Genomic DNA, 21,153 nt, shown 5'->3' on the forward strand with positions numbered 1-21,153 from the left:
TTCTGAGCATTGAACAAAGTGTAAGTAAACCAGTCTTTGTTGTGGGATCGGTTCAGGAAACCCATATGAGTAATCAAATTTTAACTACTTTAGAATCGAGTAGTATTAGTATGCTTTTGATTCCCACGAAAATGGTCACAATGCAAAAAATATGAATGCATTACATTTTTTATTTTTTTATTTTAGTGTGATAAACTTTTGCTTTGCTAGAGGATGCAAAAAATAAAATACATTGTATTTCTTTTTATAGGATGGAATAAGGGATAGATTTCAAAGTATGATATAACACAGATTTTCAATGTGTACTTTTTAAGGATTGTGTAAAGTTGAAGAATATTTTCTACAGTTAAAGAGCATCCACAGACAATGACTCATTTTGGTTCTTGCTATCTCCATTCTGGTTCATCCCTGTTGTGAAACCACAGCAATGCATAAGAAGCATTACAGGTGTTGTGCATGATTATTATGAATAAGCAAAAAACAGAGATGAAACTCGGTTTGTGGGAAATGGCTTGTTTACTCTCATAATCAAACATAGTGTGACAGGAAATCCTGAGATCAATGGTCTTGCTAAGATTTGGAAGTTGCAAAACCAACCGTCTACCCACTAACCTACATGTAAATTACCAATGCACTATTTGCAAGCGATGAATGAATTCTGATAGTATTTTCTTGCACGTTTCATAATGAACGCATTGTGTTTTCACAGAAAACATAGATTGCAATGCAACTGGGAGGTGCAACCGGAAGATGTAAACCACAGGATTTAAAAGTAGCCTAAAGGGCTGAGCCCTGAAAGTATCTAACAACAGAAATAAATGAATCAGCATTTTGTTTTTTCCTGTAACTTGGGTACAGGTGCAGGTGAATGTAATTTGTGACAGTATACGTTTCTGTTAAATGCAAAAGTGGCTAAGGGTCAAAGATCAGTTTCTGAGGTCATTGTCAGGAAATGTGGGTGCGTGTGTCTATATTGTTAGACTTGCGTTATTAAAGACAGAATTTCAGTTATGCAATTGATATGTTGAGCACTAGATAGCATTGTCAGGAAATTTTAACCTGCACAATGTAACCATGTAAAAACAAGCAATGATAATTTAGAAATAAAATAAAATAAAAAGCCATTTAATGCAAACATTTTGCAAATGCATAATTTTGCATGACACAAATTTTATAAAGTACTCTGTTTAAGAACATCACGGGAATATATTTTACTCTATTAATATATATTCTTAACCAGTAGCATTGACTTAATTTTAGTTAAACTATAGAAGTAATAGTTCACCCAAAAATGAAAATTCTCTCATCATTTACTCTTATGTATTACAAAATTTCTTTCTTTTGATGAACACGAAGGGAGATATTTTGAAGAATGTTTTTAACCAGACCGATCATGAGCCCCATTCACTTTCATTGTAGGAAAAATAATACTATGGAAGTGAATGGGGCTCAGGAAATGGTTTCATTCCTCAAATCTTCCTTTGTGTTCATCAAACAAAGAAATGTATACAGGTTTGTAACAACATGAGAGTGAGTAAATGATGAGAGAAATTACATTTTTGGGTGAACTATCCCTTTAAATTTTTTTGACATTCAAAATTGCAATAACCTATAAGGACTTAATTGAATTAAATTCACATTAATTTTAAAAAGACATTTCTATTTTACCTAAAAATCTAAAGTAAAAATTAAGAAGTTATATTTTGCCTATTTTTAGGAGCATCCTTTGCACTGTTGACAATGCAAAACATAAGTGTATCTGAATGTCTCTAATGTGAAAAAAAATAAAGTGGCCTCATAAATAAGCAGTAAAGGAAGATGAATTTGCCGATGTGCATAAAGTATATATAAATATGTCAAATATATAGGCTACTTTATGCACATCGGCAAATACCTCTGCGTTTATTTACAATATATATTATATATATATATATATATATATATATATTATACATATTTTTAATACAAAAAACCTACAGAAATTGGACGCTAAATACTCATAAAGACCAAAGTCGTATTACGTGTCGACCTACAATCCCTCACCAGCAGAGTGCGAGCAATCATTTTAATGTTATCACACGCTCATTTCTGCTCATGATGAGGAAGCCGGGACTGTACCATTATAACACCGAGGGGAATCCTCCTGAATATTACATTTTTTTAATATCATTCCCCAATCCATTCCAAATAGCATACGCAAATAAACGTTACATGTTTAAGTAACACATCGATATGGTGTATATAAGATCCAGACTAAGTCGCTGTTTCTGTCATTAATATTTGTCGTCCTTGTGACAGTTTTCGTGTGTAGCGTTGGTTCGCTCCGTTGCTGTGCTGCTCTGGATTGAGTCGCGCGCATTGGGACTGTGAGAAGCTGAGCGTGCGGTCGGTTACCTCAGCTTGCTGAATCTGAGGTGATTAAAGTGTCTTATTAAAACAGCGACCCTCTTTTATAAATACATGACAAGTCGCTGTTTCCATTCTTTGACTCGTCGGCAACGTTTAAGGTAAGCGAATAAAGTCATCGTGTCATTTTTGAAACGATTAAAGTAAAGATAGAAAATCTGTTTACACATTCAGCTAGCTGGCTAATTATTTAGCAGCCGGTTGTGATAAACAACGAGAAGAAAATAGTAGAAAAAGACAGGAGACGAAGTAAAAAGCTGTTTTTAACACAAAACAGTGCTGGTCATAACTTTTGTGCAATTGTCATAGTGTACATTCATGTGCTTTCTTTTTAAATGCCGCTGATTTAAAGGGCTTCATAAGATCCGTCTGAATTCCTGCAAGTTTGTGGGTAACGTTAACTGAATGACAGTCATTGTAACAACGTCAATTATGATTTGATGAAGAATTGAAGATTTGAAAAGGTCCCATTACATTTAGGGGTGATCTAACTTATCTGTAGTCTTGAGTCAGCAATACAATTTGGATAACATCAGATCCTAAAAAACATCTTTCTTAAATACGTCTAACGTTAGGTTTTATTAAATTCATCAGTCCATTTTAATCATAACCCCCCCAAATAAAGTAAAATAAATTGTTGTTCATGTCTCTCAATCCCAATACTGATCAATACAAGTTATACTTGATTGAAAATGTTGTGTTTTTTTTTTTTACTTTTGATTTAATTTTTACTTTTGTTTTGATATTATGATAACTGTGCCATAGTTATCATCTGCATCATAATTATTTAACGTTCTCTGTTTCTGCTTGTATTTTGCAGAAAACCAGTCAAAGAAATATCTATAAACCTCACAGAGCAGTTTTCCTTGGAAAAGATTCATAGACTCGTTCAAACATTCAAGTGTAAATAATCAACAAATTCAGTGTTTGTGTTTTCTACCTGCTGCACAGTGCATGATCCGAGTCATCCAGGGATTCAAATGGCTTGCTGTCTGAAGGACGAGCTCTTGTGTTCAATTTGCTTGAGTATTTATCAAGACCCGGTCAGTTTCGGCTGCGAGCACTACTTCTGTCGTAAGTGCATCACTGAGCACTGGAGCAGACAGGAACATCACGGCGCACGGGACTGTCCAGAGTGCAGGAGGACCTTTGCGGATCCCCTGTTGTCCCCAAGCTTGAAGCTCTCCAACATCGTGGAGAGGTACGCCGCATTCCCTCTGGATGCCATCCTCAACGCCCAGAGAAACACATACCCGTGCAAAGATCATGAAAAGGTCAAGCTCTTCTGTTTGAGCGACAAGAGCCTTGTGTGTTTCTTCTGCGATGAGCCTGCTTTGCATGAACAGCACCAGGTGACAACTGTGGACGAGGCCTATGAGGAAATACAGGTCTGTATTCTTTTATTTGGGTCGTATGTCCTCTTTCCATCTTCATAGTTTGTCATAAGAGGTGTTATGGTGTATATTGGGGCGGTTTCCCGTGCAGGGATTAAACTAGTCCTAGACTAAAATAAATGTAAGAGCTGTCCAAAACTGAAAACAACTTGCACTGACATATCTTAAAAAAACATCATTGCCCTTTGTTTTGCCTTAAATTCACACAAGTAATGTTTTAAGTAAGGCATTTTTGTTAAAACTAGTTATATGCCTTGTCTAGTCCTGGCTTAAGCTAATCCCTGTCCTGGAAACCACCCCATTATGTCATAAGTTTTAATGTTTTCGAACAGGCTTTATAGATGTTTTGAAATAAATAAGGTACCAGCCCTCAAGGTCAATGTCAGTTATCAGGCTAATTTGCTAATTTAGGGTAATGTTTTTGCCTTGAAGGCTTGGCGCTGATTATATTTTTTACAATGAGAGGAAGGTGATGTCAAAAAGTTAAAATTTTGAGAATGCCGCAGAATCTAATAATTTGGTTAGTGTCATCATTGGGAGGGTTTCTGATGAACATCATCATCATAAGTGTCCATGCCTTCTCTAAATTGTCAGTCACAATGATGAAGTAATATTACTGGTTCACATAATATGCACTGAAACTTGAAAAGCTAGTTGGAAATAATTTTTGATGTTTTTTTCAACTTAAAGTCCTAATGAAATTAAACTTGACAATTCGTGTGGGTCATAATGTTTTTCAAATTCTTGTGCCCTCATAAACTATAACCAAAATCTAAAAATGTACTTGAAAATGCTTCCAGCTGCTCTGTGGCGATATTAAGGGAATAGCTCCATTTTACGTTAAAGGTGGGGTGCATGATCTCTAAAAGCCAATGTTGACATTTAAAATCACCTAAACAAACATGCCCCTACCCCAATAGAATCTGGACCTTCTTTTGAAAGACCCACCCCACACATACGCAACCCAGGCAACGATGTCGCTAAGTAGACACACCCCTTACTGCTGATTGGCTACAAGTGTGTTTTGGTACCTGGCCCGACTCCTTTTTCCAAAGTGTTTTTCAAAAATCATGCACCCCGCCTTTAAGGGGGGGTCTAAAGTAGGGCTGCTTAACAATTAATTGTGATAATCGTTAATCTATAGCAGAATAAAAGTTTTTGTTTACATCATATATATGTGTGTATAATAAATATGTATATATATATAAATATGCACACATGCATGTATAATTTTAAGAAAAAAAATTATATATTAAGTATTTATATTTATATATAATATAAATTATACATAAATTAATATACAAATGTATATACACATGTAAACATTTCTTAAACATATACATGAATGTGTGTGCATTTATGTATAAAAAGTTATTATACACAGTTCACAAACATAAATGATGTAAACAAAAACTTTTATTCTGCTATAGATTAATCGCGATTAATCGTTAAGCATCCCTAGTCTAAAGCTATTTCATCAATTTTGACTTATTAACACTGTTTAACAGTTGGATTCCTCATGCTAAACATAGACAAAGTGTCAAAAAGCTGTTGGACGTATGAGTATTATTGTGCAGAGGGAATTCGCAAGGTTTTTTCAAACATGAAAGATTCATACGTAGCAATCTTGCTTTATTTTTGCATGGGCAATTTCAGTGCAGGGAGTACAGTGGAAGTCCTTATATGGGCACTTTACCCGGAATAGCACATGCACACACCAACCAAGATCTGACACGAAATAAACGTCACCAGAGAAGAGTGTTTTTGTTTTGTGAGGGAAATTTAAGCTTGTTCAGTGTCTCAATGAACCCAGCATTATGCGTGTGTTTGTGTCAAGAGTCGCAGGCGGTAAGTAAAACTGCATCAAATGTCTGTGTTTTGTTAGCAATTGGTGCGTAAGTGCATATAATGTAAACGACAGGAACATGTAGTGAATCATAAGTTATTCAGAGATAGTGGGATAATGATTTGTATGCGTTCCTTGTTCGTGACTCGCTCCTCCTGCGATACGCCTCAAGGATCTTGTGTTTTTCCAGTAAAGCTGATCTGTCTTTTATAAATCTGATAAAACTAAAGACTCTTTAGAGATATGAAGGATATAATATTACTCTAAAGGTACTCAAGATTAACATGAGATGAGCAGAAACCTTGTGTGTTATGTAAGCTTTGAAAGATTAAAAGCGTGCATTTAAAGGTATTTTCTCATTTTTTTATGAGATTTTTGTTGTCAATTTGTCGTCCAAGAGCTCTCAATGCTTTAAGATGCTTGCATTGAATGTTTCTGTGTAAGTTTAATTTTGTCAGTGCAGGCTTCTTTGTTATCGTAAGATCTCTCTATTTAAAATGTTTCCTGATCAGATGAGCTAATCATAGCGTATATGTAAACACTGCTGCTTTGTTTGTGAATACTGATGTATATAACGTACATTTCTCAACATTTAAAGAGGACTTTTTCCTTCGCTTTTCTTTTTAGTGTGCACGCAAGCATTCAAGGTGGTCTGTTTTTTTATTTATTTTCTTTCTGAGGCTTATTGTAAGTGTGCTGCCAATTTAAATGTATGTTGTAATCTAAGCTACAGTATGTTTAAAGCTGGCCATTTCATCTGCATTTTGTGGCTACACAAAAGCAGCGTTGCACAATAGTAAGCTGTGCTCCACATTAAGGAGCTCTGCTCATTGTGTTCCCCTTACTCGGCTGTCAAATTTCCTGTAATTTTAGTGTTCGCTCAAAATGGCACGTCCTAGTTTGACTTACTGACCAGAAAGCCCTGGAGTTTCGGCTGTACATGACGTAAACCTGGATCGACTTGAAATGATATGTAATGTAATTTGTTTGTTAAAGGGGATATTTCACAAGACTTTTTTAAGATGTTAAATAAGGTTTTGGTGTCCCCAGAGTACGTATGTGATGTTCTAGCTCAAAATACCCTATTGATTATTTATTATAACATGTTAAATTTGGCACTTTGTAGGTGTGAGCAAAAATGTGCCTATAAAATGCAAATGAGCTGATCTCTGCACTAAACGGCAGTGCTGTGGTTGGAAAGTGCAGATTAAGGTGCAGTATTATCCCCCTTCTGACATCACAAGGGGAGCCAAATTTCAATGACCTAAATTTTCACATGCCTGCAGAGAATGGTTTACCAAAACTAAGTTACTGGGTTTACCTCACATTTTCTAGGTTGCTAGAAGCGCTGGAGACCCAATTATAACACTTAAACATGGAAAAGTCTGATTTTCGTGATATGTCCCCTTTAATGTGTGGATCAGTGCAGTTAGTCATTTGCATGGCTGTTTACTGACATGCATAGACCTGCTCTTAATCTTAACAATCACTTACGTTTGACATTTTGGTTGTTCAACACCTTCACCAAAGACCTGATAACAGACATCATAGACGACTAATTGTAACGCTTGTGTCTAGTACAATATCACAGCCTTATCTTTATGACTTTGGTTGTCTTGAAGTGGGAAAGTACTTGAGAAACAGATAGGAAAAAGCGGTGGCATGAATGCCATTAAGGCTTGCAAATGCACATGAAATGGTTGAATTAAACTGATCACGGATGTGTTATATAAGGACTGTTGTGACCTTGAAACTTGGATTAGGATATGATTAACCTGTCATGTTATACAGTGTGTGTCTTCCTTTATTAGTCGTCTTTTTATTTAAATCCTGCTGCCTTAAATTTGTCATCTTTTATTGGATTTGACACAATTTCATCCTCTGTAGTTTTACAAGAGTGCAAAACTCATCTAAAAGTGTGTAATGTTGGATAATTAATTGGAGCAACTTGCTCCAGTTGTCAGACAATTAGCAGCCTGCCTCATATCTTCTCTCCAGGGACAGATATACGGAGCGCCTGATACCCCTTCATGTCTTTTGAGACATATGGATCAAGGGATGTGTCTCCTCTTTAACGCTTCAGAAGACTTAAAGGTGCATACACTGAAAGCCTTTATCATGAGCAAATGCTTCCCATGAGAAGCTGTGGTCTCTAATGCCAAGTGTGTACTTTATACACACACACAGACACACACTTTACCGCAGTTTCACACAACAAAGAGCAAATTGCTATGGAGTTCCTGGGCAGCTCTTGGGTGCTAATGAAACCATTTATCCTCAACAAACCTCTTTTGGCTAAATGAGGTAATGTGTTGGAGTCTGGATCAGTCTGATGAACACAACTTTTATGAATTTTGAAGTCTAAATTTGTATCTAAACTAAAGTTGTTAATCTGTAAAGATGAACTTGTTGGACAAAATGTGTATGTGTCATAAACTTTGAACACAGAGCTCATTTTTGTGATAATCCATAGGTGTATAGGAAAAATGATTGGGCTTTCTGGCAAGATTACCTGGCTAACTTCTGGGTTGGCCTAAAAAAACGTCATCCCTGTGGCACTCTATATGAATGTTTTTATTATGTGTATGTATTGCTATTCTAGAGGTCTTAACGAGTCCACTTAGATCTGAAAACCCATGGTCCGACCCGAGACCCAAGCGGGTTCGGGTCTCAAAGTCTCGCGTATGCCGCGGACACAGGTCAGGTATAATATTTGGTCTTGGGTAACATAAAATTAATGTGTTTTTAAAGAAGGCCCGAACTAGCATGCGTGCATAATTTTTTTTCAACCTCTTCTTTGTTTGCCAAAAGCGCTTGCGACATTGTATGGCTGGCGGTAGGTTAATTTTTGTTGAGCCAGAACTGTCAATCAATTTTGAATGCACAGTGTAGTGGTTATCTTGGTTTGTTTTTAGATAACAAATAAAAAATAAATGGAGCATCGGGCCAAATATGTTGCGATGCATACATGTCGGTGCCATTTACTTTTGGATCCAGTCGGGTTAAAAAATAGTGCAGTCGGGTCGGACGTGGGTCTTATTTTGTCTGGGGTTTTTTGATTGGGTATTTCTTTAAAAATAAATTATCTATTAGGGCTGGGCAAAAAAATAAATTTTTCGGTTAATCGTTTTTTAAAACGTGGTCAATTCAAAATCGATTCTAAAAGAGCACGAATAGAGTTTTTTCATATTTATTTACACAAATAGGGCTGGGCGGAATGACGGTATATTCCGTTACCGCGGAATAAAATGTCAGACGTAACAGATTTTTATATTCCGTCTATTCCGCGGAATGCAAAAAAGTGGGCGTGGCTAACTCTGCCCTCCAGCATGTTAGACTGAGTGTGACGGAGAAACATGTAAAATAGTTCACTTATAAAAAATGAACGAGTTTCCTCATGCAGCAGCCGGACGCTCTCTCGGGTGCAGAGGTCTCTCTAGGCAAGCCCAAGGAGCTGCGACGCCAAATAAAGAGTTCTTCTCGCACATAATGCTAATAGTTGTAAAGTTTTCTGAACTTTAAGCAAGCTACGACAAAACTCGCGTTTATATCAGTGACACGTGCGATGATGGAGTGATGTAGTTTGAGCGCCATTTGCTTATACAAACATATTTGATCGGAAAGACGAGAAAGAGATGCAAATGTTAAGGTCTAATAGAAAGTAAAGGGCATCAAGACCTTAAAACAAACTTTATGATCATCACATCATAGCACATGTCACATTTATAATATCTAGAGCTTCATCTCTCATATACAGGTATTTATCCTGTCTGTAGGTTTTTGCATATATTTATACCTGTTCATTTTACATATTGCATATGTTTTATGTAATGTATGCATAAATACAAAATACAATGAAGCCATACTATAGCTTCAATAGTCTATAAAATTAATAACTCCATTAAAAACAAGATTCTGTATAATCAAGACTTATCTGTTGTTATCTTCTGGGCATTTTCACTTTAACATTATTAACTTTAAATTCCTCATATTTTAAAACTGTGGTGAGCATTTAGTTAAAAGCTATAGTGAGTTGTGTATTTCTGTACATTTTTATCCTCAAAAAACAATATAAACTGAAAAACATGTATACCGTGAAATATTCCGTTCCGTGAAATAAAATGACTCATTCCGTGAAATAGATTTTTGGTCATTCCCGCCCACCCCTATACACAAATATTGAACGTAAGATTAACGTTAATCTAATTACTAGTCTTCTCCTCTAGATGTCACCCTCTTTTTTGCCTTGCGTGATGTTACGAAGGAGTGAGAGGCGAGCCTGTCATTCATTCATTCATTCAGTGCTTAAAATGATGCCACCTTCATATAAAAAGTCTGATGTATGGAAGCATTTTAGATTTTGCACGTAAGACGATGACAATAGTCTTGTGGCTTAATTTCTTTATATTAATTACCCACTTGTAAACTTATGTTCACTGTTCTTTTTTATTATTAATATTGTATTTTTTATTAAATCAATTTTCATTGAGTTAAATCGATAATCGAGTATAAAAACCAGCCTGAGAGACGGAACTGAAAATCGAAGCGAGAATCGAAATCGTTTTGATAGTTTGCGAATCGAAATCGAATCAATCTGGAACATCTGAATCGATACCCAGCCCTATTATTTATGCACGTCAGGTTCGGGTAAAAAGTGATTCGGGTTATTTTGGCTCGGGTACATTACTTTGCACCCGAGTAGACCTCTACGCTAGTTTCACATTTTTGTTTGTTGTGTCTGATTTCCTTTGCTCACTTTATTTTTCACATTTCATTTGTGTCCCTCTCCTACTCTGTCCCTTAATCTTTATTCTTCTCATTCATCCCCATCACTCGTGTTGTAATGACACCTATAGAGGCCAGACACCTCTGTTTCAGTGGGAGATTGAGTATGGGCTGAGGGGAACAGGCTGCCGGGAGGGGAAATATAAATTCTGTGCAGGTGTTCTGTCAGCTCCACAAAAGCGAGGAATGACAATGTATCTTCACTGCCTCTCATTTTATGCAGTGCTAATGCACAAGGCTGCATATTGCATGTTAACAATGAAGTGTTGCGTTTTAGAGAGACAGAGAGAGATTTGCAAAATAATATAAAAACATATGTTGCTATTGGTATTGAAAACTGGTATGGTTTTTATTGTAGTTTCATATATGGTGCTTAACACATTTATTTATGATTATTTGTCTCTAAGATTATCCAGCATCATGAAGTGCTTTATTGTAGAGCAGGGGAGAGCAGGTTCCTGGAGAGCAACACTCCTGCATATTTTAGTTCCAACCCAGCTTCAACACCTGACTCAAATTTTTAGGTAGGCCTGAAATGCTTGATTGCCAGGTTCAGGTGTGTTTGATTGGGGTTGGAGCTGAACTCTGCAGGACAGTAGATCTCCAGGAACAGGGTTGGTCACCACTGTTGTAGACTCATTCCTTTTCAGAGAGTTTTTGCCGTTTCATCATTTTGAACAGGAGTAAGCAATGTCGAACTAAATTCATGTACAACCTAGCTAGTAGGTTGTTCAAACAACAAAATCACCAGCTGACTTACTTTAAATTTGCAAGAACTATAGACTAGTACAATAACAGGCTTAAATAAACCCAAAACATAAGTCCACTTACAGTTGTCACGGACACGCGTTTTATCAACTGGCTATCCTCCAGACAATTGATGGACTATTTTGGCAGTGTGGTGCGTGTGCACTAGGGCTGCACGATTTGGGAAATTTTTCCCATTGCGGTTATTGATGCTAATATTGCGATGTGCGATTGCGATTATACTAAATGGTATCATGAGTCAACTTGATGGGTTTTAAGGAAAATCCACACACAGTTTAGCTAAAATGTGTATTTGTAAAACTAGAAATGTTTTCGTATTGCCACGTGATGTAGCAACTGCTCAGTGTCAGTAATCCTAAATCCAAAATACCACTATACAACAGACGTAAAGTTTTTTTTTTTAGCTACCAGATCACTGTCAACCTCCTCTGCATCCATCTTCGCTCTGGTATAAGTGACGACGCACACCACACACGTGCATGCCACACATGCACTGCTTTTTTTGCTCGTTTTTCTCTCTTTTTTTAAACGGCAAGGAAAATCATCAAACAGTTATAAGAAACTTTGTGTTAAAAGTCCACACATTTATTTATTTTATATAATTGCAAAAATTTTGCTGTCATATAATCGCACAGGCTGACATCGCGATTGCGATTGCGATGCGATTGTGCAGCACTAGTGTGCACGCTTGCGGTGTGAAGCGCGTCCGCGTTATTCTCTGAGATGTTTTATCAACTAGCTACTAGTTATCCTTCAGACAGTGACGGACCGCGTCTTTCTCTCATTTGGCTGTGTGGGGCGCATGCCCGCTCGCTGTTCTCCGAGATGCACTTGACGGCCTTTTGTGCAGCGAATTATTATTATTATTATTATTATTTATTTTTATTTTTTTGGGACGACCTAGTTAAGGCGCTAGGGTTTCCCAGCTTAGGCGGGCCGCCCGAACTGCAAAGTGCTGCTGAAAACCCTGTAATGTCTTGCGTCTTTTTCGGTTAAAAATAATGTCTAGTGTGGTGTATATGATATTAGTAAACCTACCAACATCAGTTGAAGTGAAGTTTGGAAACTTAACGCGAGAGGAAAAATTTTTCAGTCGCATCATCAATGTATAGAAATGCCGTCATTTCGCGGTATTCTGTTTATTTAAAAACTTTTAGAAACTAATGCTAAAGCTTTGCGCAAATCTGCAATTGAAACGCAACTAATGACTGTTGGCGACAGGAAGTGGGCGTGTCTAGCTACGCGACAAAGTTGCGAACAATTCAAGTTTATGCAATCGACGAGCCACCGTTGGGAGTGACTACTTTATAAGTCTAAAGCAGTGGGATTTACTTCATCTTCCGTGGAATCAGCAAGGATTCAGAATTGTTCAATTCCTTATGATTCCCATCACTCTTTTTTTTCATTTGTAGTCAGTGCACTGGAGTCTCAACCGGCTTATTTGTGATGCTTACATTCCATTGAGCTGTTGTAGCTGTTTTTAGCTGCCTGGTTTGCTCTTGTTGAATTATGCGCATGTTGTCTCTCTGCTGTGTCGTGTAACGCTGTGAGATTTTGATTTCTCCTGTTGCTGTATATGCTCGCAGTTTGTGTAATCTCCTTAACTTCACATGTCTCACCCGTATGACCTATAAGACTTGCAGGATGCAGCAATAGCATCTGCTGACGGACATTTGCTCATATTTGCGCTCTGCACGTTTTCCCCTGCTTATGTTACATTCTTAATGCATCTGAACGTTAACCAGCCCTGTAGCATGTAGCTGTGTGCCCTCTGTACGTTTTAATGTAGATGCTAAAGAGGATAAGAATGGATTTGCTTGGTGCTCTGATGTCTGCTTCGGGGGAAAGTGGGATTTGACTTCAAACTAATGCACTTTTAGTCCTGCGGGGTGAGGCTTTTCGGTCCTTGATGCAGGCTGTCAACAATTGTCAGCACTTACATGCTTTCAAGAAGTCTGTTTTTAGCTGTTTCTTGTTTTTAACCTTTACAAATGTTGTGTTTTAATCATTATTTTCTGAGTCATATGACAGTAGTATAGTACATCTAGGTGTTTGGGTAATAAACTGATAAATCTAAGGTAAAAGTATATATAATTGGGAACTGGCATAATTGTTAAATTCACCACCATTACCTGTCAGATTACCTCAAATTCTGCTCTTAATTTTTAAGAATTAAGATAAAATAATTTTAAGTGGCTAATATCAATATCATTGGTTGTAATAGGAATTGTACTGCATGTGTTTTTTTACTGTTTACAAAGCCTTTTTACAAAGTACATGTCTGAAAAACGTATTTTGAAAGCTAATTCAAATATTTTGCTGTTAGGAAAATGTCCAATTTATTTTAAGTGGCTAATATCAATATCATTGGTTGTAAAAGGAATTGTACTGTATGTGCTTTTGTACTGCTTGTGTATGTACACGTATCTCATGAAAATTAGATCACAAAAAGTTAATTCTGCTTTGCAGAAGCCAAATCTAAGCTGTGAATATGTGTGGGCGAGAGATGTTAGTTGATGAAGAGGCCTTAAGTAAACCCCAGAGAGTTTTTTGGGGTTTAGTTGAGGTGCTGGTGGGTGATCGTTCTGCTTTTTTCTTTTAAAACCCTGAGGCTCATTCAGTTTCATACATTGCTTGTTTGTAGATGTGTGTGTGTGTGTGTGTGTGTGTGTGTGTGTGTGTGTGTGTGTGTGTGTGTGGTTTAAGCAGGGGAATGTTTCTAAAAGAAGATTTAGTGAGTCATCTTATGGAAATCATGACCAGAAGTATGTCTTAAAGGCGCTCCAAGCGAATTCACATGTTTTAGGCCATAACATTTTTTTTTTATATACAGCAAACATCTCCTATGCTAGCTGCCTGTCCCCTGAACACACTGTAAAAAAACGCAGTCTCTGTAGACAGCTCAGGCTCCACAAACAGCAACAAAAACAAAGTGGCGCAGCCTAAAACCACAAAACATAACAAACGTGTTCCAGCCAATAAACGACAAGAAGTTTTAGTGGGTGGGGTTTGGGGGGCTAGTTCGCATGAGGAAATACGGAAGGAGAGGTGAGAAAGAGGAAGGGGGATGAGTTAGATGTGCTCTGTTTTGTTTGACAACACTTCGAAAGTCAACAAGAAGTGACATCACACAGATTTGCTTAAGAGCGCCTTTAGGGGTGGTTCACATTTCGCGTCTAAAACCGCGCAGAAAACACAATCGTCGGTTGGTTCTTGTCACATGACCTGCGGTGCGCTTGCGGCATTCTGAAAAGTTTAAATGTTTTTAATTCTATGTGGTGCGGACGCACCTGGAAAAATCGAGTGCGTCGTGACTGCGTCTCTTCCATTATGAGCGTGTATACCGCGTGCCTAAATTTAAAATAATGAACTTGAGCATGCTAAAGACCCAAAATGCGAATCCCCCCTTAACTGGCTGAGTGGTTGCTTCATGATCAGCTATTTGCTATCAGCAGACCTGAAGTCTTTAGAACTAGCAGCTTCAACGGCACTTATAACTCTTTTCACTGTTTTACCGCTCCTACAATAGACAACTTTCTTTAAAGAAATGGCTGCTCTTTTAATCTGTAAGAGTTTTCAAGACTTTCTGAGATTGTTACTAAGAGATTTGATTTCCCTCAGGTATGCTAACAAAAGAAATTGCAGCGGGTGGTCGGTGGAGATGTCACGTTCATGCAGAATCATAGCCGCTGGGAAAGGCAGAACGGTCATGTTGCATTAAACGCATTACAGCCTCTACATGCTTGGCAGAATGCCGCATATACAGTGACGAAGCATGAAGTTAACGTTCTCTTATGTGGGCTGCGTTTTACTGTGAGAGTGTGACCTGTACATTTAAACAGGGGACAAGCTGCTACTGGTTTGGTTTGGTCCATCATTTTTCAGACAATCACATTTTTAGTTTATTTTAGAAAATGTCCTAGCTCTTCAAATTTTTATAATGAATGGATATGGGGTCCACCTCCTTCAAGCCCAAAGATTGTGCTTGCATCCTTCACAAAAGTATGAAGACAGAATTTATCTATACCTTTTTAATGCTTTATACGTTTAGATTTCACTCGCATTCAGTGTTGAAGGATTCAGCAGCTAAGGTCGTTTCTTTGTTTACAGTGAAATTGGATTGTCAGGATGTTTCTTCCACAGGACGACATTGGGAGGGAAACTGATTTGCATGTGATCTCAGGAAGGTGAATGTGAAAGTGGTCCACTGAACCTTTGAAGTCTTTAAACACAATGGCTGATCTTTAGATACGGGATCGCACCATGAAGGAAGGTGCAGGGAAGCTATTACTATCTGCCTCTAGTTCAGAGCAGATAAGAATGCATTGTCACACTTTTGATGTATCATTTTCCGGGTTTGTCAGTAGTTTTATCTCTTTTTGAAAAAATTATTAATGGCACATTAACACGCATGCCCTGGCATGTTGAGAAATGTTCCCTCTCGCTCAATATTTTGTAAAGCTAACTGTAAATTAGGCATGCACAGATACAAAATTTCTTCGTTTCCTTAGAATGACATCTGTTGATACCGATAAATACCGATTGTTTGGCTGTTTTTTACTGCTTTTTTTATCACACAGCATGATTTCTGATGTATTTTTCATTTCCTTTTGATTGTCAGGATATAATCTGTCCAGATCATCAGCTGTTTTTAAACAATAATGGAAAAAAAGCTATCATCAGCTGATACCGATTATAGTTCAATATATCGGTGCATCCTTACTGTAAACCAAACATTTGCAAATAACATTAAATGCCATTTAGCTAGAATACATTATGATTCTCATGCAAAATTGTGTTTTTGTTACTAATAGAAGCAGTCTTGCTCTGTAAGAGAAGTAAGCATGAGTGTAATTGATTTTACATTGAGCTGTTTGTTCAGACTACTCATCATGCTTTTAGGCTGTGGTTGACAGCAGGCACAGACCTCTTCATATACTCCCCATTAGGTTTGGGAAATAGCGCAGATTACTGACCATTGTTTTGTGGCCAGCCTTAGACTAGGATGTAATCTGCTCTAATTCCTGTCTGTGATTAGCTCCAAATGACTCAATTAAACCGTGTGTTGATAGGAGTGCATACATTTGTATGTTTGTCACACATGCTTTCCTGAAATGCTGCTAGGCAGATGGGTAGCAGAATGAAGAGACGTCGTCCATTGCCCTCAGTGAAGGACCTTTACTCAGCTGTTTGAATTGGTTATGCGTTTCAGACCGTAGGGAAATCAAGCTTTAGCCAGCCAGACCGCCTGGGGCGAGCTACAGGATCTGGCCATGTCCCTGTGTTTTATCTGTGCCCCAGCTGCCCCTTCACCGCTTGCTATCCAGTCTCTCCGTGAGGGGCCCAAAGCCAATTTTTTACTTCAGATCGAGGTGATTTGTTCAGTATAAATCATATGTCCCACCTGGTAAACAGACATATATTGTTATTTGAAACCGTCCCTTCCCACTTCACACCTTGTGCTTTTCAGGAATTGGGGCTCATGATCGGTTTGGTTACAAACATTTCTCAAAATATCTTCCGTCTTGTTCATCAGAACAAAGAAATTTATACAGGTTTGTAACAACATGAGAGCAATTGAGAGTAAATGATGACAGAATTTTCATTGTTGGGTGAATTATCCCTTTAAGGAGATTTCATGATCATTTCAGAGTTGAGTTTTAATTTTAATATAAAGTTTACATTGCGTTGTAAAAATTATATGTGCTAAATTCATAATGAGAACATATTAACGTAAGCTTTTTATTTTGCTAGAATATATAACACTACAAACAATAATATATGTTATTGTATATACAAAATATAATTCTATATTGATGTGCACATTATCTGGTTCATGTTGGTCCACTTTAATTCAAAGGACTCATTGGTTCGGTGTAGGGATGCATAATGATTAATCACGATTAATCTATAGCAGAATAAAAGTTTTTGTTTACATAATATATGTGTGTGAATTGTGTATATAGTTTGTCCATTATTGGACAAACTGATTAATCCAGGTGTCCCTGACCCCAGTAGTCACAACAACAATCAGACACACCTGGATTAATCAGTTTGTCCAATAATGGCAGACAGGAATCAAGGAGCTGGCTGAAGTTCAGGAAGTAGTGCAGCTGGGCATAAAGCCTATTTAAAGTGAACCTATGTGGAATTTCATGTTGCTCAGAAAGTCGTGCTTTACGCCAAGGTCCATGTTGGTATTGGATCGGATTGTACTCCCGACTTCTACAATATTCGATCCAGCCAGTTTTGCCAATACCAGACTAACATTTTTTTTAATATATATATACATGAATGTGTGTGCATTTATCTATACAAATTTATTATACACAGTTCACACACATATATGATGTAAACAAAAGCTTTTATTCCTCTATAGATTAATTGCGATTAATCGTTGTGCATCCCTAGTTCGGTGTATTCACTTTCATTGTAAACCTTAAAAAATGTATTATTTTATATGCAATTTTGTAATATTTGCAGCTTAAATTTTCTAAGAACGTTATAAAACATTTAAAATCATTACGCAGAAAAAACAAAAAAAATCCCCTGGTTACTAGCTAGCAGTCAAGGTTTTTGGTAGAATTATTTATTTTCCAAGTACTTTGTTTGTTACTGCTAGTGGTGAAGAAATTACTTTACCTATAAAACTGATTCATGGTGCCATAGGCAGATTCTTGAATCCACATCCAGCATCAGATGGAGCTGTTTGTGGATCACTGGACCGATTACACTTGTTTTTCTTCAGTGATTCAGTAAATGGAGAATCCTTGTCTGTTTTGATGTCTCTGTTTCTTTGTTGTCCACTGACTAACACCATTTATTGTGAAACAGCTGTTGAAACCAGCACTTTATCCCCTTCTGGGCAGGAATAAGATTAGTTCACTAAGAACAAATTGTGACATTTAAAAAGAGAGACTGTGATGCCTGTGGACCCATGTCCTGATGCTAAACCCAGACAAATAGTCAGATAAATTGTGCACTACATAGTTCCACCTACTACTAACAATTTGTTTTCTACTCTGTGTATGCAGAATATAAGCTAAAGTATATGTGTAAGGGTCCACATCTGATGTGTGCGTGAGAATGGCTTGAATTTTGGCTTTTGACGCGAAACCAGACTGGAGCCTTTTATATTGATAGTTAGCCAATAATACAAACTATTGGCCGACTAATTATTAACCAATTATAAATTTTTTGAGAACTGTGAGTCTTTATTAGCTTTAAGATTTATAACATGTTAAATTTGTATAGGTCATGGGTAGAGTTAGTGCTCTTTAATGTCAATGAATGCTTTGAAAGCAGTAGCTCATTACTATTCATTCTCAGTAGAGATCATCTCTCCCCTAACGCTTGTACTTTCTGCCGGTATATTGCTGATGATTCCTCTAGCTGTCCCCGCCAATGCATGTGTTTCAGGAAACGCAAACTAGCTGGGTGATGCCATTTTGAAGGTTTAGTTTCATTTGACAGCACATCAAGTATCGAGTAGGGATGCACCGATACCACTTTTTTGGAATACGAGTACGAGTACTTGCATTTCAGTACTTGCCGATACCGATACCGAGTACTTAATAAAAAACATGATTTAAATTTACAGGGAACAGCTTTAGTCATATAATTTAACAAAAAAACAAGGGACTAGTTTTCCAGTTTGTTGTAAACTCTGCCTCTTTGGACAACACAAGAGGCATTAACCCCGTACACGCCGCTCAAACATAGACATTTCTCAGACCGTGGTATCGATTCCTGGTATCGGGGGACTTTTAACGAGTACGAGTACTTCAGAAAATGTGGTATCGAGGCCGATACCCGATACCAGTATCGGTATCGATGCATCCCTAGTATCGAGGATGGTTTAGGATCCTGAATGATAAAGCGTGCTGATGCATTTTGAACAGCCTAGACCCAGAGGATATTGATGCAGCCTGATAATGGCTAGCAAAAAGTTAACCGTAAATTTGGTTTGAAGCGTGTAAGAGAGTGTTTAAAGATGCCAAAGAATGCATTGAAAAAATGTTAAGTTTATTAAGTGCCAATTTTATCCAGAGACGGTTTTACATGTCCATTTACAACACTAAGATTTGCCCATAAAATAAAGTGGTCTATTATGACCTTATTTGAAAGGATCATGAATAATAATGTTGAGTTCTGCTCTGATTGGCTGTTTCACAGAGCAGCTATTTTCAGTAGCTCTGTGTGTGTAAACAGACCTTATCCTTGATTCTGTATCAGACGAAGATATGGATTTTGAGGAATTATCAATTATTTAGAGATTGTTAATGGACGTTTCTGAGTGGTAAGTTTGTGTTTTTCAGTATGGACCTGCAAAATGTAACTGTAATGTCAATAGTAGAACTTCATCCTAAACGTTAGCATATAGCATTAACTAGCATATAGCGCTAACTCAAAAGTCACTACTTTGTTTTTAGCATTGTGATAACATTGTTATTAATTTAATGTTGGGGCGTATATTTCGACTGTGACATCACAGTTGGTGTTATGTTGAGATTGGTCTGTTTTCCAGCATTTTTTGCATGCACACGGTTTACATAAGAAGGAGGAAACAATCGTGTTTAAGGCTCACGATATGTCGTACCATGTCTCTTATTATTCATCTATGCCTACATTAAGAACGCCACTATTAAGAACGTTTTTTTTTCAGCCACGATTGTAAACATAACTGAGATCCATTTTATTTATTCACTTTCATTTCGTTCCAAACTTTTTGTTTTATTTTTTGACAGCCCCCAGGCCATTCAGTATAAACCATCATGGTGCAACTTCTTTTGTGTGTCATGAAAAAAAATAACCTAACCTCAATTCTGCCTAATTGTCTGCTTTGTTCCTTGCACCCTGTGGAGCAGGTTTAAACTCTTTGGAGCCCTTTGTTATTTTGTCATTCATAATGGGCCATCATGACTCCAACAAGTCCTCTTGGCAGTTTTCAGCAGAAACAGCAGGCGCAACATGCACTGTCTGCCAAAACCCTGGATTCTCTCTAATGTGACAAATCAACAAAACTCCCATCATACCCTCCATGTTTAGTAGCTTTGTTAATGAATAATTCTGGGTTTTTGGTCTAAATTCTGGGTGTCTTCCCAACAGCCACAACGCATAAACATTTCTGTATTTACTTACAGAACGTTACAAATGGAGGTCTGGATTTTGTTGTATTATAGATGGATGTAGATGGTTTGCATGTTCAATTCCTTCATTCAAATGTACCTTGCATCATTTTTTTTAGATGACTTCCATAAGCGTCATCCTCTGTCAACCATCATGACAAGAAAACTATGAATAATGTCAAATTTTTATCAAGCTATGAGTCATACCCACAAGGGAAATGTGAGGTAGATTTGAAACGGCACAGATGCAGAGTAGAAACAATTCTGCCAAAGCAGCTATGGCACCATGCTCTGATCTCCTTTATGATTACGTTTCATGAAATCTGCAATTTATTTTGAAATGCATCCCTTATTATAGTACATATAATGTAATGGCATTTCTGGTCCATATTAGACAGCGGAAGCCATTTGCACTCCATTATGTTGCATTAATCTTGTTATTGGACAGATAATCCGAACCACAACCTTTCCCGGTGGTCATTTCTTTGTTGGATCCATTCGCAATTTTCCGTCAGTTAGAAAGCTGCAGGCATCTATCTTCCTCAGTTAACATGCACAAAATGTTGTCAATCCAAATGAATTTAATTATGACGGTACAATTTACATGTACCCCAAACATTGCTTCTGATTAAAATGTTCGTTCGCATGTACGTTTTAAATAATCCGAATCAAACGTCTGCGCAAGCACTTAGCCAGGGTTGTCAGATTCGCGTATCAAAAGCATCCCAATGGACATTCAAAACTGGAGAAAATTGTTATTAAGAAGTTTTCAGATATGGGCAAAGAAAACACACTTTTCAAAAGGCCTAACGCTATATTATTGCTT

General features: G+C 37.3%; 1 protein-coding gene across 1 annotated transcript in view; it reads left to right on the top strand.

Annotated features, from left to right (window-relative positions):
• The first annotated feature begins 2,363 nt into the window (after positions 1 to 2,363).
• The window catches only part of LOC135740670 (E3 ubiquitin-protein ligase TRIM62-like), a 57,945-nt gene continuing 39,155 nt past the window's right edge, over positions 2,364 to 21,153 (top strand). The window contains exons 1-2 of the mRNA XM_065259129.1: positions 2,364 to 2,507; positions 3,227 to 3,794. Coding sequence (XP_065115201.1) covers positions 3,387 to 3,794 — 408 coding nt within the window. The 5' untranslated portion in view covers positions 2,364 to 2,507; positions 3,227 to 3,386. The remainder of the gene's footprint in view (positions 2,508 to 3,226; positions 3,795 to 21,153) is intronic.

Source organism: Paramisgurnus dabryanus, chromosome 14, assembly GCF_030506205.2.
Source record: "Paramisgurnus dabryanus chromosome 14, PD_genome_1.1, whole genome shotgun sequence".
Lineage (NCBI taxonomy): Eukaryota > Metazoa > Chordata > Actinopteri > Cypriniformes > Cobitidae > Paramisgurnus > Paramisgurnus dabryanus.